Here is a 19,372-nt window from a genome sequence, read left to right on the forward strand (position 1 = left end):
TAGCTGCTTTTTTACTTTGTCAAATATGCAAGGGGCAAAATTAGATTTGAAATGAAAACACTTCGTAGCACGCCTCTTCATTTTCCAATTCCAGGATGCCAGGAACAGAATCGTGGTCAAATCATGCAACAGCACCATCTAGTGACCAGAGCCTAGAATGTGGTTTTATGTTTGGTTGCGAATGGCAGTCAGTGCACGCAGTGAAACCCTTTATTTTCACTTCTGGGTTGAGTACCAGGATAGTCTAGACCTATATATTACAATATCTTCCTATTTCTATAGTTATTACTAGGGCTGCGTACCGGTACTGTACTGTGAAAATCGATTCGGTACAGGTCCAAAATACCGGATCATGAAGTACCGGTACTGCACCGATATAAATTTACACCAAGTATATGCTTATTTTGTGACTGAAGATGCGTAAATCCTACCACAAAGACGAAAATTTAGCACTGGAAAAGATGTAAAATGCCGCGATGAAACTTGAAATCAGAGCCATCTTTGATTTGAGATTCTCTCGCCACAGTCACACGAGACATTGCGAGAGCTTGGCTGATCCAGCGTTCTGACTGGTCAAAAAGACTCAAAAGCAGGTCAGCCATTTTTCCTTTGCTGGCATTGGCTGCCTTTGTTGCTTTGTGTAATTTTGCCGCGCAAGTTAAACGCCGCGGACTGCGCGTAGTCTGTAATACTCTAGTGTTGGTAACTCGCCAGCGCCCCCTATAACGATCCCACAATTTCCTTGCGCGCTCCACCCGGATGTGACGTGAAGTGGAACTGCTTTAACTGTATCGAGAGCGCCTCGATTCGCTCTCTCATGTTCTGACTACTGGAGTGGTCGGACGGACTGTAGGCACGCAAGCTACAGTGTTGAGACTAACCGCTATTGTCTGAGAACAGCCTGTTCAAATTAGTTTCGGCCGAACTTTTGAACGACCCGCTAAGTTTCAGCGATATAGTGGTTTCGATTCTAAACCTTTGCAAAGTTTAACTACAGTTAAGTAGTTTTCCACGCTAAGAGGCATTTGCGGACAGCTTCGCTCCTCTCAGCCTTTTTCTCGTCGACGCATCACCGGAGGTTTCTCCTGAAGCACCGTGGGCCAGCTAGGCTTTCATCTCCCTGCTTCGTTAGCCGCGGTTGGACGCAACGCGCCGCTAACCTCCTCTCCTCGGACTGCGACCCTCAGCGCGGACATCGGAGAAAGAACTTCCATCGCATTGAGTAGGCACTTGGGCAAATTTTTAATTTGTAGCTTATTCAGATGGTTGTTAGGGTCATGTTTAAGCTTTGAGCTATTTAGCATACCCGCTCAGACACGGGAGGTGTTTGTTTGTTTTTATTGTTTGTTTGTTTGTTTTTATTGTTTGTTTGTTTGTTTTTATTGTTTGTTTTGGTTCTGTTTTTTTTTTCTTTGAACTTGTTAGACAGGGTATCTTGCATGATATCTTTCCTTAACTCCATTGCTAGCTTCCCTATCTGATTAGCAGCGCAGCGACAAGTTTGTTATTTTAAGCTCCGAGGCTAGACCGCTACAAGGCCTAGTTCTCTCCATCCAACACATATACACACTCTCTCACACTCTTTCTCTCTCTCTCTCTCTCTCTCTCTCTCGCGTTGAGTTCTTTGCCTAGATAGTCTGTTGGAAATTGTTGTTAAGTGCAGTGTTTGGATCCAGCTGTAGCGTGGTCAGATTCTCCTTAGCAACTTATTGCTAGCTGGTAGGCTTGTGTTCTCGACTAGGCCTGCAGGCGCCATTTTTCCGACGCCATTTTGATACCTTCCTCATTGAGTTACCTGTGATACGACACCTAGGCACTGACCGCCATTTTGTTTAAGCATTGCCAGAGTGGCTAGCATTAGCATCTGCCCACAGATACCTACACAAAGCACACATTAGCCACAGAGCTAATCCTTTGTTCTATTTAGCTAACATTCCTTTGTTTTAGCTAACATTCCTTTGTTTTAGCTAACGACAAGCTAGGTCACACACACACACACACACACACACACACGCATCGGCTTGCCCTAGCCTCACACACACGCACACACAAGGGATTCTTTTCTTTTTTTTTTCCTTCTATCTCTTTCTCTCTCTCTTTCCCTCAATTTTATAGTCCAGGTGTAATTGTTCCATTGTTTTGTCTTGTTATTACCTTTGCTGACATTGAATGTATTTTGAGTTTATTATTATTAGTGAGTAGTAGACAAATAAAAGCTAATAAAATTGAATTGCATTTTACTTGTTCCTGTTGTTTATTCACAAGGTCAACTATTTAGAACTCCTTTTTCCTTCAGAATTTAGCTTTTGTATACAACTGGGTTTCCCATCTAATACAGAGCTACCATTAATCTTGAGTGTAACCATTCACGGTGAGTATTAAGATTAATAATTTAAGATTTTATGAGACTGATCTTTATTTATAAATTGATTAATTTAATTATCAATTATCACATAATTTATAATTTAATTAATCCCAATTCAACCTACATTAAAGTGGTGCCCCGTGTGAGGAATAGTTTAATGACCTTGTGAATTTCTCAACAATAACTTGTAAACTGCTGTATACCCAAAATCAACTGCCAAGGTATAACACAGATGACTTTAATGGTGAATCATTAACAGTGTGTTAATCACAGAACTGAAATTCAGCTGCCAACCACAGTTAGCTGATAAACTGGTTTAATTGATTAGTACATTAGAGTAATATCTAATCCAAGTACTTAATTAACATTATTAATAATAATAATCATTATTGTTAACTAATTATTAATTGAGCTAATTAATACAAGTGAAACATTAGTGAAAACAAAGTAGCTAAGAAACCACATCAATTATTTAGCAACTTGGATTAAATTAAATTCTAACCTAATCAACCCCTAGTATTAATTTCCTTTAAGTTAATTAATACATTTCGAACAAAATGTCGCGTTCCCCATCAAGGGAGTCAGAAGGGCCCCTCCTCTCTCTCTTCGACGTTGTAGGCGATTTAGGCCAAGTCCCGGAGGATAGGAGAAATTACTTCTGTGATCTGGACCAAAAGGCTCGCTTTGATGAAATACACATAGCCGTTAGGGAACTTAAGGAGCGTACTATGACTCTTCCAGAAGGGCTACCCAAATTGTTCATGATCTACTATAAGGAAATGGAACGTGTGTGTATGACCCTCGAACAAGAGAAAAGAACACTAAAACGACAACTGGCCGAAGCTCAAAGGAGAGCAGAAAGCGCGGAGAGTAGCCTCGTGGGCCTGAGAGCCACACAAGATGAACTAAAGCGCGAAATAGAATACCTCAGAGAAGAAGTGACGCAAGCACGTCGCTCAGATGAGGGATCGGCCAAACCCTCCCAAGAACAGAGTTCCGCTCTGGAGGAGGAAGAACCTGAGCTTAGAACGGTAGATCAGACACCGCACTCAAGCTCAACTCGCGTGAAAGTCGCGCGATCGCCACCTCGTGGCGCTGGGAGTTTTTACTTTACTCCCCACTACACCCCCTCGCGCTTCAATATCGCTGCAGCCTCTAGCCCGCAGAAAACGCCGCGCTATGTACCCTCGGACTCCTCTGACGGAGAGGCCGCCTACAAGCCGAAACGCAGACATAGGCGATATGAGAGCAGCTCAAATAGCGAAGACAGCGAGGACCCCTACGGGTCAAAATCAAAACGCCTCGTCGCAGAACGCAAAACTAGGATCCGCCAAATCGACGTCCTTGCGAAAGACATAGAGCGTTTTGAGCCGGAAAATCATAGACACCGAAGCGTTAATGATTATTTCCGGGAAATCGAGCGTAGCCTCCTGGACCTGCCAGAGGCTACGTCGCATGAAAAGGCCAGACTAGTCTGGAAAACTTTAGGTAGTGGCGTACGAGCATTCGTTGAGACCTTACCGCAGTCAGTCCTCGACAACTACAAGAAGATACGCAAGTACTTGAAAGAGGAATACTCGTTGTACGAGGACGAGACTGCTGCGACGATGGGTGCTATTCTGATCAGACAGAAACGAAGCGAACACCCTCGCGAGTACTACCGTCGGCTCCGCGCAGCGTACTTTCAGGGCAGAAGCGAGCCCGGGCTAGAGGAAGATCGCAACTTCAAGTCCCTCTTCCTCCATAACCTTCACCCGTGCATCCGTAACCAAGTAACACTCGCGTGTCGCCAGCGCCCCCATACTATGAGAGAAATGCGTCGCACCGCACAACTAACGTGGGAGACGTTTGTCCGACCCACAGACCGCCACGAGGACGATCCCAGAGTCCTCAGCCTATATGAGCAGGAAGGTCAGTCCTTAGGCCTAGAAGGGGGTGAAGCCCCAAACCGCGGGCCCCCTTGGGCGAACCCAAACCCCGGCCACCAGACGTCGAGTCAACCCAAAGGTAACTGGAAAGTTCGACAAGCTGGAGCCAAGGGGGAACAGGGCCCCAACGCCAAAGGGCAAGGTAACCGCAAACCTGGCAGTCACGGCCCTAAATCTCAGAATAGCGGACAGTCAAGGCCCCATCGCAACTCCTCTCGAAGGGAGCGGAGCCCTAAGCTAGCTACCGCTAAACAAGCCAACCAAGAGCCACTTGGGATGGCAGAACTGAGGGCTGAATTAGCACGGATTAAACAAGCCAACCAAGAGCCGCTTGGGATGGCAGAATTGAGGACCGAATTAGCACGGGTTAAACAACTGCTGAGCAATAAGAACAGGAAGGGTAAGCCGAGCAAGGACAGGGACGAACCGTCAGCATGACTAGGCCGGGACCCATCCCCACCACCACCGCGTGTCTACCTCGTGGGGTGGGGAAAGGACCCCTGCCCAATAGGCAGCGATGAGTTGAAACCACCCCCTCCGTTAGTGAAGCCTGACCCGCAGGATGCACCCCTGACGCAGTTTCTTGGAGATTTGGTTAGGAAAGGCAACGCCAAGCGTATCTATACCCCAGTGGTGGTAGAAGGCAACGTTTCCCTCCAAGCTCTCTTGGATACCGGGTCAGAAATCACCCTGATGTGTTCCAAAGTCTTTGCAGAGGTTTCTGATGCGCGGCGCGCGCAAGGTAGACCCATCAGAACCGAACGTTGTGACGTCAACTTGGTTAGCTTCACCCAGAATCAAGCCCCAGTAACAACCATTGCATGGTTAGAACTCACCTTCCAGGGCATGTCCATCACTCACCCCACTTACATCTGCTCTGTCGGTGTAGAACCGTTCCTCATTGGCCAAGACCTACTAGATAGGCTAGCGCCCCTCATTGACTGTCGTCGTGGGCAACTGTGGGCCCAGGTCGCGTCCCCACAGACCCCAGATCCTCGTCGTCACGATCGAGCCTGTTGCGATGAAGTTAGCGTGGAGGCTACTCCACCGATAGCTGAGTCAGGGCAGGTCCCCGAGAACCTCGAGACCACTCCGCTCCCCCCTGAGCCGAGTCAAGACGCACCAAACTCAACCGACACTCTTCTCAACCGCAACGCGCTTGATGGCCACCCGTCTTTCCTTTGCTTTCTTGGCGAATCTGCCCCAACCAGGTACTACCCCTGGATATCTGGCAACATTGCTGTCAACGGCGTCACGGCACCTGGCGTCAGGTTAGCGCTTTGGTCAGAGAAGTCAGCCATCAGCCAAACGTGGTTCGACATAGTGCGTCAGAGCACTCCTTCCCCTGTCTTTGTGCAGAAGAGCCACCGGCTACTGTCAGCCGAACAACCCCAGAGCCCCATCAAAGCCACAGGCGTCTGCGCCGTGTCGCTCGCCATCGGTCAGAGAGAATTCCTTCATTTCTTGAGTGTCGTCCCCGGACTTCCTGACCCACTGGTCATTGGGGCAGACATCTTGGTCAGACTGGGAGCCCAACTGGACCTAGTCAACCGGGTCATCTGGACCCAAGCCGACGCTGCTAAGCACCCGTTCCAAGCTGACCCGGAACAAATGCGGTCAGGACAAACGATTCCCCAAGCCTGCCATGTCACTAGCGAATTTGACATTGTCATTCCCGCTAGGACTGCTGGTTCCCCTCTTAAGCTGGTCATCATGAAAGACCAACAGTTTCGTAGCCCCCAGGCGTTCTTCCAGCCTCTCAGATTCTTCATGGAGCTCGATTTAGCCGTGTGTGGGACTCCGCTGCTTGAAGTGAGTCATCGTTCCGCTTACCTCCTGGTTCAAAACTCCACGCGGGACGCCATCACGATCCCCGCCCGTCGGCCTTTAGGCCTTCTGATAGACCAGGCATTCCATGACTTTGAACTCACCATTCCAGTCATCGGTGAGCTGCCAACGCCGGACACTCACTCCGATCCAGTGGAACCTCCCTGGATCACTCTTCCTTTCCACATGATCCACGTCGAACCTCACGACATGCTTCGCGACGAGCGCATAGTCATGACCAGAACTGACACCCCGAAACACATGCTGGTGTATGCTCTTGCCACGCAATCGAGCAACGACACCCCTGCAACTGAGGTCGTTGATTCAGCTCTAGGTGAACCGTACCCAGGCTTTGAACGAGAAGTTCAACAACAGCTGGTGAAAGCTGACAGCCTGACCACGGACGCCCAGAGACGACAGCTCCGTGAACTGTTCTACGACTTCAAGGCGATCTGGGCGCGAGATTCCAATGACTGCGGAGTCACGGACATCCACACCGTCCGAATCCCAACAGATCCGAACGCTCCACCGACGTTCGTGCGGCAATACAAAATCCCGTTAGCCGCATACGACTCAATACAAGAAACACTGGACACTCTGCTGGAAAAGCAGATCATTCGTGAGTGTAACTCGACTTACAACTCCCCCTTGTGGCCGGTGCTGAAACCGAACGGCAAGTGGCGTCTCACCATTGACTATAGGCAGCTGAACAAGCAAGTGCCCTTGTCAAGATGGCCCATGATCCATCTGGATCAAGAACTTGCCAAGGTGAAGGGTGCAAAGTTCTTCTCCACCGCCGACGTGGCGAGTGGATTCTGGACCATGCGCGTGGATCCAGCTGACCAGCACAAGCTGGCCTTTTCCTTTGGGAACCGCCAGCTAACTTTCAACCGATGTCCGTTCGGCTACGCGAACTCCCCCGCTGAATTCAACATCTTCTTGCATAAGGCAATGAGCGATGCCGCAGCTCGTGGCAACTTGATCTATGTCGATGACATCCTCATTAGGTCACAGACTTTTGATGCACACCTCGAAGAGATACGCCATGTTCTGTCTCAGCTGTCCAGAGCAGGAGCGAAGCTCTCTGTCACCAAAGGGCAGTGGTGTCGCACCAAAGTTGAATACGTTGGACTGTGCGTCGGGCCAGATGGCATTGAACCCCAGTCAGGGAGGGTGCGGGCTATCCAAGACATCAAAGCCCCATCCAACGTACCCGAACTCAGGAGCTTCTTAGGGGTCTGCAACTACTCCCGACAGTTCATTGAGGACTACGCGGACATAGCACGACCGCTCACCGAGCTCCTCCGGAAGGATAAACCCTTCCAGTGGAGTGACCCTCAAGAACTCGCGTTCAAGAGCATGAGGCAGAAGCTCTGCTCCGCTCCCTGCCTCGCGTATCCCGACAAAGACAAACCGTTCTTCTTGGAGGCTAGTTTCTCCACCCACTGCCTGAGCGCTGCACTGTCACAGCAGCATGACAAAGATCGCCGTGTCGTAGCATACGCCAGTCGGCCCCTCAGTGCTGTGGAGTTTAAATTTTCAGACTGCGAAAAAGCCCTGCTGGCCACGGTCTGGGCCGTTGAACACTTTCGCAGTTACATTGGTGGCCAGAAGGCGGTGATAGAGACCAATCATCAACCGGTCTCGTTCTTGAACAGCCAGAGGCTGAGAGAGGGAAGAGTTTCGAACAGTCGCATCGCAGCTTGGATGATGGCACTACAGGGCTACGACGTCGAGGTGAAGTACGCCCAGAACCACAAGATGGCGCTTGGCCGAGGCCTGGCGGAATGCCAGCATTGCGACTGCGAGAATAGTCCGGATCAAACCGAACTAACAACCGTACCTGCTCTCCCCTCCGACCACCACTACTATGACGAGAACGTCTGCAAAGACCTCCCCACCGCTTACATAGATGGATGCTCATTCCATCATGAACGCAAAGTCCAAGCCGGTGTCGGTATCGTATGGGCGAACGGCCCTATACAAGGGAAATACCAACATCGACTCGGGGCTAAGACTAGCCAATATGCGGAGGTAGCAGCCGTGCTCATCGTCCTGCAACAAGCTGCCCGTGAGAACATCAAGCGGTTAGTCCTCTGCTCTGATTCAAATTATGCCAGGCATAGCTTCGTCTCACACTTTCCCTCGTGGAAGGTGCGGGACATGAAAAACGCAAGGGGCAAGGAAGTGAAACACTCCGAACTCTTCCTAGCATGCGATCGACTCGTAACCGAACAGGGAATGTGCGTCTATTGGAAGAAGGTGAAGGGACATTCTCAAGTCCCAGGACCTGACAAAGTCGGTAACGATGAGGCAGATGGCCTCGCCAAAGCGGGAGCCGTGGACGGCCCCCTTTGGGAATTCCAGCCGTCATGGCTTCCCGAGACGCCACGCCATAACGTAACCGCGATTACTCGCCGACAGGCTAGAGCAGGTCAAACTGACGCAGTACCCCAAGCAGGAACCGTGCAACTCGGCCGACTGCCCCAGGACGCCGACCTGGTGTCTATGCAGGAAAGGGATCCCGTGATCCACCAAATCCGTAAGTTCCTTGCGGACCCCGTGGCGTCCCCAATTTCCCCACAAGAGTTGCAACAGTCCCGAGACTTAAACCACCTTCACAATCTCAAAAACGGCTTAAAACTCGAGAAAGGACTCCTGGTGTACACACCACGCAACCAGGGACCTCCCCGGTGGGTCGTGCCCACAGATCATAGGGGGGTCATGTTGCAGTACGCTCACGACAGCCCGTGCGGGGGCCATAGGAACGCTCAGGCGACCTACCAGACACTCCAACAGATTGTCTATTGGCCCTTCATGATTCAGGACGTTACCGAGTATGTTAAAGGGTGCTTGATTTGCTGCCAATTCCGACCAGCCCAACCGTTGAACCGCGCCCCACTGCAAAGCAAAGGCATCTCATTCCCCTGGTCTAATCTCCAGATAGACTGGGTCGGACCGGTGCCGAAATCAGCTCGAGGTAATAAGTATCTCCTGACCGTCACTTGCGCGTTCACGAAGTGGGTGGAATGCTTGCCCGCCCCAAACGAAACCGCAGAGACCACCGCTCTCCTTCTTATGAACCATGTGTTCAGCCGTTGGGGCTTGCCCCTATCCATTGATTCCGACCGAGGTACTCATTTCACCGCAGAGGTCATGAGAGTGTTGTGGGAGATGCTCGGAGTCGAGGCAAAATTCCACATCGCGTATCATCCTCAGTCTTCCGGTCAGGTCGAACGCGCCAACCAAACCATCGTGAGCATGCTTCGCAAGTATGTGAGTCACCATGGCAAAGATTGGGACATCAAACTCCCTCTGGTGCTGATGGCCATTCGGTCCACTCCTCACCGCACCACCGGAGTCACCCCGTTCGAAATGATGACTGGCCGTGAAATGGTTCTTCCCTTACACCTCCTCTACCGACCAGAGGACCTAAGCGTTGCCACTGCGTACACCGCACACCAGTACGTCACCGACTTGCAACGCCACTTGCAGGCCACGTTTGCGTGGGCCCAGGAACACCTCGAAAAGAGTGCGAAAGGACAGAAAGCTTACTACGACAGAAAGGCGACACACCGTGAGTACGAAGTAGGCGACAGAGTCCTATACTTCAATTTCACCAAACCGGTAGGAGTAGCCAGAAAATTCTTACCCCGTTGGTCCGGCCCTTTCGAAATCGTCGGTAAACTGTCCCCCGTCGCCTACCGCATCAAAACTTCGAAGCCCAGCCAGGCGCCTTCGTATAGATGGGTCCATAGCAACCAAATAAAGCTTTTTGAGCAGTCCACACTCCATAGGGGGGTGGACAAACAATAAGTTATAGCCTGCCCAACTTAGTTGCATGCCTCTCAATCCATAAGCGTGCATCTATAAGTAACCACCCTCGTTACCACTCAAATCGGAATAACAAACTCCTGTATGTTGCAGAATGGCCCCTCTCTGGATCCTCGGCATCTTCCTAGTCCTGCAGACCACATTGGCCGGTAACATAGTGGAACCAGGTCCGCCGAGTGGCATTGTTCTCCAAGATGCCCCAGGACTGCTCCTCACCAATTGCCGCGTCCATACCCAGCGCGTGTACACCCGCCTCGATCCTTGGGACGTGTACCGTAAGCATTTTAGATCGCCCACACAAACAAACCTCGAAACCGGGCCTGACTCCGAGATTGGGTCCAACATCGAACACGCCAAGCGTACCACAGTTCACATGCTCGAACAGTTACAGAAGTTCATAGTCACTGAGGAGGAACTCAGCGGCAAAACACGCCCTAAACGGTTCCTCGGAGGACTACTTACTGCTGCATCCGCCATTGGCTCTCTGTTCTCAATGGGCCTCTCTGCCGTTAACACCGTTAGCCTAACCGCGGTCAAACGAGAAATGAACATTCTTAAGGAAGAAATGCCAGAAATCCAGGGTAGACTACTAACTCAACAGGAGGAGCTGCAGGGCCTAGGCAAAACCCTGCAGGGAACCATACTAACCGTTAACATGCATTCTACATTAATCAAGAACACCGTACATGCCGTAGACAGGCTAGCGACAATCATGAGAAGCGAGGTCAAGTACGTCCGAGTAATCCGAGACCTAATGCAGGACCTGATGAGAGAAGTAAGTAGCTCTCTCAGCACCCTGAGTGGAGGTAAAATCCCACCATATTTGATACCCCTCAGCATGGTTGACAGCATACTCCGATCTACTACCACGACTAACGTTTACTCATCACAGATTCATCTGGCTTATAGTCTTGGCAGTGCTATCCCCATTTTTGTGAACCCTCAAAACCTAGAAATAGGCTTCATCCTCAATCTCCCCGTTATTGAACGGCAAAACATATACAGAATCAAATCTGTCCTTAATGTAGGTTTCTGGAACAACGACGTACACGTACGTTTGCAGACACCTTCCACCATAGCCTATCACGATGACAACCCCTCTATCTACCTCGTCCCTAATTTAGACATGTGCACCTCTACCAAAGATATCCACTGGGTCTGCCCCAGCAATCCCTTTATCCGAGACACCACAGACCGTCTCTGTGGATTGACAAAAGTCCCCGAGCAGAAGTGTGCAGGCAAATTGTCTATTAAAGATGAAGGAATAGGAACTAGAGTAGAAAGAGCTGGTAATCGGTGGCTAATCAACACTCCCCAAACTGAGATTCTGGTATCATATGATCAACATAACACTGCCACTAGAATGAAGATACCTAACGAAACCTCTCTCCTAAGTGTCCCACTTGGAGCCACTGTTCACGTGGGTGACATCACCCTCCATCACCTTAGCGCTGACCAGTATGAGACCGAGATAGAAATGCCCGATGCCTTCCCAGGTCACGAACTTGAGATAAACTCCACCCTCCAAGCACAACTACTGCTGGAAGGGACCAAAACCGTGCAATTCGATCTTAAGCCCACTGGCATCGCTACCACTTTCTTGAATAACCGCGCAAACCCTTCTTCCGATCAAGGATCTTTAATAAGCCGAATTGCGCTGGGATTTCTAGCTAGCGGTTGGGTTATCACAGTCTTCATAGCCATCACTCTACATAGGTACATACTGACACTACACCGCAAACTGGACAAAATGATCTACGCACCTGAGAAATTAGATCGTGGCATTGTCCGATTCTCCATCAGGCCTAAGGCCTCCACTAACTTTCTTGAAGAGTAGGCTTGCTAACACGCTAACTAACCCCTCTTTTCCATTTTCCTTTATGGAGTTTTGATTATTTTTGTTTGCTGTGTGAAATATTGTATGTAGAAGGTAGTTAAGTAGCCATAGTGTAATTGTTTTCATGTCCAAGTGCCTATGCTTTCATGCCCAAGTGCCTATGCATCTTATGGACTGTATGAAATGAATTGAACTGTTGAACTGTGTCTGAAAGACTTTTCACAGAAAGGACCCTTGGAACTACCTCATTGTGGAACTACCTCATTGTGGAACTACCTCATTGTGGATTACTAGGGACCGTGGGTCGCAGACTAAACACCATGTGCCCATAGGGTATCACTCCTTTCAGCGCCTATGGCCAAGGGGGGAATGTTGGTAACTCGCCAGCGCCCCCTATAACGATCCCACAATTTCCTTGCGCGCTCCACCCGGATGTGACGTGAAGTGGAACTGCTTTAACTGTATCGAGAGCGCCTCGATTCGCTCTCTCATGTTCTGACTACTGGAGTGGTCGGACGGACTGTAGGCACGCAAGCTACAGTGTTGAGACTAACCGCTATTGTCTGAGAACAGCCTGTTCAAATTAGTTTCGGCCGAACTTTTGAACGACCCGCTAAGTTTCAGCGATATAGTGGTTTCGATTCTAAACCTTTGCAAAGTTTAACTACAGTTAAGTAGTTTTCCACGCTAAGAGGCATTTGCGGACAGCTTCGCTCCTCTCAGCCTTTTTCTCGTCGACGCATCACCGGAGGTTTCTCCTGAAGCACCGTGGGCCAGCTAGGCTTTCATCTCCCTGCTTCGTTAGCCGCGGTTGGACGCAACGCGCCGCTAACCTCCTCTCCTCGGACTGCGACCCTCAGCGCGGACATCGGAGAAAGAACTTCCATCGCATTGAGTAGGCACTTGGGCAAATTTTTAATTTGTAGCTTATTCAGATGGTTGTTAGGGTCATGTTTAAGCTTTGAGCTATTTAGCATACCCGCTCAGACACGGGAGGTGTTTGTTTGTTTTTATTGTTTGTTTGTTTGTTTTTATTGTTTGTTTGTTTGTTTTTATTGTTTGTTTTGGTTCTGTTTTTTTTTTCTTTGAACTTGTTAGACAGGGTATCTTGCATGATATCTTTCCTTAACTCCATTGCTAGCTTCCCTATCTGATTAGCAGCGCAGCGACAAGTTTGTTATTTTAAGCTCCGAGGCTAGACCGCTACAAGGCCTAGTTCTCTCCATCCAACACATATACACACTCTCTCACACTCTTTCTCTCTCTCTCTCTCTCTCTCTCTCTCGCGTTGAGTTCTTTGCCTAGATAGTCTGTTGGAAATTGTTGTTAAGTGCAGTGTTTGGATCCAGCTGTAGCGTGGTCAGATTCTCCTTAGCAACTTATTGCTAGCTGGTAGGCTTGTGTTCTCGACTAGGCCTGCAGGCGCCATTTTTCCGACGCCATTTTGATACCTTCCTCATTGAGTTACCTGTGATACGACACCTAGGCACTGACCGCCATTTTGTTTAAGCATTGCCAGAGTGGCTAGCATTAGCATCTGCCCACAGATACCTACACAAAGCACACATTAGCCACAGAGCTAATCCTTTGTTCTATTTAGCTAACATTCCTTTGTTTTAGCTAACATTCCTTTGTTTTAGCTAACGACAAGCTAGGTCACACACACACACACACACACACACACACGCATCGGCTTGCCCTAGCCTCACACACACGCACACACAAGGGATTCTTTTCTTTTTTTTTTCCTTCTATCTCTTTCTCTCTCTCTTTCCCTCAATTTTATAGTCCAGGTGTAATTGTTCCATTGTTTTGTCTTGTTATTACCTTTGCTGACATTGAATGTATTTTGAGTTTATTATTATTAGTGAGTAGTAGACAAATAAAAGCTAATAAAATTGAATTGCATTTTACTTGTTCCTGTTGTTTATTCACAAGGTCAACTATTTAGAACTCCTTTTTCCTTCAGAATTTAGCTTTTGTATACAACTGGGTTTCCCATCTAATACAGAGCTACCATTAATCTTGAGTGTAACCATTCACGGTGAGTATTAAGATTAATAATTTAAGATTTTATGAGACTGATCTTTATTTATAAATTGATTAATTTAATTATCAATTATCACATAATTTATAATTTAATTAATCCCAATTCAACCTACACTAGTGTAGTCGCTTCTCGCTGTGAGACAACTTATGACTTTTTGTCCCAAGTTAACTAATGCCCCTTTTCCACCAAAGCAGTTCCAGGGCTGGTTCGGGGCCAGTGCTTAGTTTGGAACCGGGTTTTCTGTTTCCACTGACAAAGAACTGGCTCTGGGGCCAGAAAAACCGGTTCCAGGCTAGCACCAACTCTCTGCTGGGCCAGAGGAAAGAACCGCTTACGTCAGCGGGGGGGGCGGAGTTGTTAAGACCGACAACAATAACAAGACCACGAAAGATCACAATTTTTAAGCGACGAGAAGCCGCAGCTGTACAAACACGAAGTCATCCATTATTATTATTGTTGTTGCTGCTGCTTCTTCCGTGTTGTTTTTGCTTCGATATCCGTGCCAAGGTTTATGCAAACGTAGCGACGTAACTGACGTATACAGCGACGTAACGACGTGTCTTCTCTTAGCACCGCGAGCTATGGAAAAGCAAGCTGGTTCTCAGCTGGCTCACAAGTTGAACGAGTTGTGAACCGGCACCAGCACTGGCCCTGAACCAGCCCTGGAACTGATTTGGTGGAAAAGGGGTACAAGTGTGAGACTGAGAGGGTGACTGAGAAGTGAGGTAGGAAACCTAGTTATGTTCGGTTTTCTTTGAATAAAGATACTGACAAGTTGTCAACAGTTTATTAATGTTTCTGTCATTATTGAAGAAGTTCAGAAGAACACATGTTAATTTGTCAAATTGTTCAGGTACAGGTCCGGACCTGTACCTAAACCTCTGTACCGGTACCTGTTGTTACGTTTAGGTACGCAGCCCTAGTTATTATCCATTTTCAGAGTGTAATAGGAAATATTTAGGTGTGAAAAGTACTCTGCATTGTTAAATTTATGGTATTGATGATTTTTTTTTTTTTTGGTGTGCAAGTCACAGCGCGGCGCTCACATCGCACAGCGCGGTGGAGCGCTGTACATCTGTGCTTTGGGGAAAGCCCGATATGTGTGTATTTTATATATATATATATATATATATATATATATATATATATATATATATATATATATATATATTAAAGCCTTTGTCCAAGGAGTCTTATAAGTAAGTAAAGAAAATGCATACCTGCCAGGGAAGCCTGGTGATGTGACATAGTCTCCATTTTGAAACTCTGTAAAGAAGTCTGGACTTATGGCAGCATCTGCAGAGATTAATCCATCTACAAGAAAACACATTCGACAAGACTTTTAGCAATACTGTGTGTTCAATCTTGTTTCTGGAAATTGACCTCAAATCAGACTGTGTTTAAATATAACTCAAACGGACGTTTCATATAGAGTGACCCGTTACAGTACTAATGGAATTGGGGAAGCCAGCTTTGTGACCTGCACTGTAGAAGAGGTCGGGCCGCTCCAGAATGTCCGCTCCCTGTAAAAAGGAATCTCCTTCATCGCCGTACAAGAAGGGCTCCACTTCGTCCATCTGACGATTCTCAACCATCTCCAGCCATTGCGAGTTGTGCCAGCGGAACTTCTCGTTCTGGATCTTCCTCCCCCATTCTTCATCATACTCCTGTGCAGAGAAGGAGAAAGAACCATAATTCTTCAAATCCTGTGATATGGATAATGACAAGTAAAAGTTAAATAATAAATGGTACTGGGGTCCAGCCAGCATAGGAACATTAATGCTACTTATAGTATCTGCCTCTGCATTAGCATGGCAAATGTTTGTGCAGGTTCTCCAAACATGGCCAAGTTCCACTGAGCTCCATGCACCGAGACCAGCTGATTAATCATCCCAGCCCAAAGATGAAGGATGTCAATGGCCACCTGAGGCTCAGGGCTTAAAAAGACCGATTATCACAAAACGGACCAAACGGGCATTTTTTTTTTTTTGGTCAGGGTACAAATAATTCAAATGCGACAGGGAAGAGGTTTTATTTCTTGGATAATTAATTTTATTGCAACAGAGCTGAAGTTCTGATAATGGTGGATATGAACCAGGGTTCCGAGTGTATAAAAATATTTAAGTATGTCCTGAAAGAGGAAGGAAAATTCATAATTATGAAGTAATGAATTGCTTACGGGGGACACAAACGAGATGTGAACAGAATTTCTAACAACAACTTTTGCAAGGAAGGACAAGTAAAATAAAGAGGAACACAGCAGATAAGATCTTGCAAAAACTTAAAACCAAAATGTTCAATTTGCCAACAAAAACCAACAAGAGCACGAGTGAGTGTGTGTGGTATTTAGCAGACCTGTGTTCTGTCCTCTATACCTATCTGAGTCTAACCAGACACCTCTAGCCTCTTTGATGTGGCTCCCAGCTTTAATAGCTCTGCCTGATCAGTTGTATAGAACACTTCCCCTGGCCTCCAAAAGAAACCTGGGATAATGGAGACCTAATTACATTAATCTGAGGCCTGGCAACGATCACTCTGCAAGTAATGTCCACGGCAAATCCACAACCGAGCCATCGCTGCCATAACTAACAACGTTAAACTAACATCATTATTCCGGGGAATCTAGACAGGAAAGGAAATCAAGTAATACTAAGTAAATAAACACCTACAGCTATAATATCCAGTGTGTTATCACACACTTTGCAGATTTCAGCGTTCTTGTCGTGCATCAGGTCGATGAGGTAAGCTGGAGCTTCTATAGAAAAAAAAAAAAAAAAAGAGTTAAGTTAAAGGACGTAACAGACTCTACATAGCATTATATATACACATATATTTTTAGTGTCGCGCCACAGGATTTTTGTACCAGATGCTCTGTTTACAAAATGTGGAGAAATGGCTTTGAAAAGCACACAATTATTTTGCACCGTTTTCACTGGCTGATCCTGTAGGGGTGCTATTGAGGTGATTATTTGTTGATAGTTACTGGATCAGCCAATGAAAACAGTGCAAAATATCACATTTTTGAACGCCATTTCTACACATTCTGTAAACAGAGCATCCGGTACAAAAATCCCATGGCGCGACACTATATATACACATAGGGTGTTCTCAAATAATATCAAATTTTTTGGATGTAAATATCCCAGAAAGTATATGGTCTAGGCAAATGACACTGAACAGGCTTAATGTTGAGCAATATAAGATTTATTCCTCAAAATTTGAATGAGAAATTCAAAAAGGTAAGTGGATTCCATGAACAATTTCACAAATTTTCAATATGCGTGCCACCTGAGACAAAGACGCACAAAACGCCTTTTCTTTTCCAGTGAATGGCATTTCTATACCGAAAAAGATAAAAACAAAAACCATTAAACGTATAATTTTGACCTGTTTCCACACATGCTGTTAAAATTTGAGGTTAATTGAATGAGAATTGACAAAGTTATTAGATTGTGAAATGATATCAGATTTTTTGAAACACCCTGTGCGTGCGTGTACTAGTTCATCTCAAAAAATTAGAATATTGTAAAAAAGTTCAATATTTTCCATCAGTTATTTAAGAAAGTGAAAATGTTATATATCATAGACTCATTACACATAAACTAAAATGTTTCAAGCATTTTTCTATTTTAATTTTAATCAGTATGGCATACAGTACAAAAACAAAAAAACCCATCTCAAAATATTAGAATATTTCAATTCGAGTAAAACAGTATGAACACAGTGTATCTCTCGGTCTAGTTCAGTACACACAACCACAATCATGGGGAAGACTGCTGACTTGACTGTTGTCCAGAAGATGATCACTGATGCCCTCCACAAGGAGGGTAAGCCACAAAAGGTCATTGCTGAAAAGGGTGGCTGGAAAAGGTGCACAAGCAACAGGGATGGCCGCAGTCTTGAGAGGATTGTCAAGAAAAGTTGATTCAAGAACTTGGGAGAGCTTCACAAGGAGTGAACTGAGGCTGGTGTCAGTGTATCAAGACCCATCACGAACAGAGGGGATACAACTTTCGCGGTCCTAATATCAAGCTACTCCTGAGCCAGAGACAATGTCAGAAGTATCTTGTCTGGGCTAAGGAGAGAAAGAAATGGACTGTTGCTCAGTGGTCCAAAGTCCTCTTTTCAGATGAAAGTACATTTTGCATTTAATTTGGAAATCACGGTTCTAGAGTCTGGAGGAAGAGTGGAGAGGCACAGAATCCAAGGTGTTTGAAGCCCAGTGTGAAGTTTCCACAGTCTGTGATGATTTGGGGTGCCATGTCATCTGCTGGTGTTGGTCCACTGTATTTTATCAAGTCCAAAGTCAACACAGCCATCTACCAGGAGATTTTAGAGCACTTCATGCTTCCATCTGCTGACAAGCTTTTTGGAGATGCTGATTTCCTTTTCCAGCAGGACTTAGCACCTACCCACAGTGCCAAAACTACTACCAAATGGTTTGCTGACCATGATATTACTGTGTTTGATTGGCCAGCCAACTTGCCTGACCTGAACCCCATAGAGAATCTATGGGGTATTGTCAAGAGGAAGATGAGAAACACCCGACCCAAAAATACAGATACGCTGAAGGCCACTATCAAAGTAACCTGGCACCTCAGCAGTGCCACAGGCTGATCATCTCCATGCCACACCACACTGATACAGTAATTCATGGTAAAGGAGCCCCAACCAAGTATTGAGTGTATAAATGAATATACTTTTCAGAAGTTGGACATTTCTGTATTGTAAATCCTTTTTTAGATTGATCTTAGGGAATATTCTAATAATTTGAGATACTGGATTTCTGATTTTCATGAGCTATAAGCCATAATCATCAAAATTAAAACAAAAAAGGCTTTAAATATTTCACTTTACATGTAATGAATATAGAATATATGAAAGTTTACCTTTTTGAATTAAATTATGAAAAAAAAGAAACTTTTTCATGGTATTCTAATTTTTTGAGATGCACTAGTATACATGTATGTATTTTTTAAAATTCTATCCACATTCACTGTATACGAGCAATTGCGTGCTCCGATTGGTTACTCTACTACTAGGATATCAGCTGATATACCGTGAGTAGAGAAAAACAAAATGGCAGAGTGCATCAAGTCAGATATATCACTTTGTTATCAAGTATGTAAAAGAAACAGAAATAGCTAAAAGAATATACCCCCCCCCAAAAAAAATCTCCTGTTCCACACTCCAGCCCAGTCGGTGGCAGCAATGCACCTTTAAGTTGGTTTGCCACCTGCCAAAACACCCTAAAGAAAAAGAACAAGAAGAGAAAGAAGAAGAAAATGGCGGACCGTGTTACTGAACCACCCGAGGATGAAATAAAAACCCTAGTGGAAAACAAAACCCCAAAAAATACAAAAAAACAAACGGCGCAACAAAATATGGAATGAAAGTATTTGATGGTAAGAACCTATCTCTCTTTTTTTATTTTTCAAGAATTATTATTATAGCATTTTTCAAAAATTGCTACTGGTCATTTCGCCGGTTTGTTTACATTCTAAGTGGAAATTATTTTGTCTGATGTTTTG

The 19,372-nt window shown here is 46.3% G+C and overlaps 1 protein-coding gene across 1 annotated transcript in view; it reads right to left on the reverse strand.

Annotated features, from left to right (window-relative positions):
• Positions 1–19,372, reverse strand: part of kifap3a (kinesin-associated protein 3a) — a 105,603-nt gene that overhangs the window by 14,131 nt on the left and 72,100 nt on the right. The window contains exons 17-19 of the mRNA XM_060917436.1: positions 16,511–16,596; positions 15,322–15,508; positions 15,062–15,155 (exon numbers count right to left, since the gene is read on the reverse strand). Coding sequence (XP_060773419.1) covers positions 15,062–15,155; positions 15,322–15,508; positions 16,511–16,596 — 367 coding nt within the window. The remainder of the gene's footprint in view (positions 1–15,061; positions 15,156–15,321; positions 15,509–16,510; positions 16,597–19,372) is intronic.

The sequence above is a fragment of the Neoarius graeffei genome, chromosome 3 (genome assembly GCF_027579695.1).
Source record: "Neoarius graeffei isolate fNeoGra1 chromosome 3, fNeoGra1.pri, whole genome shotgun sequence".
NCBI lineage: Eukaryota > Metazoa > Chordata > Actinopteri > Siluriformes > Ariidae > Neoarius > Neoarius graeffei.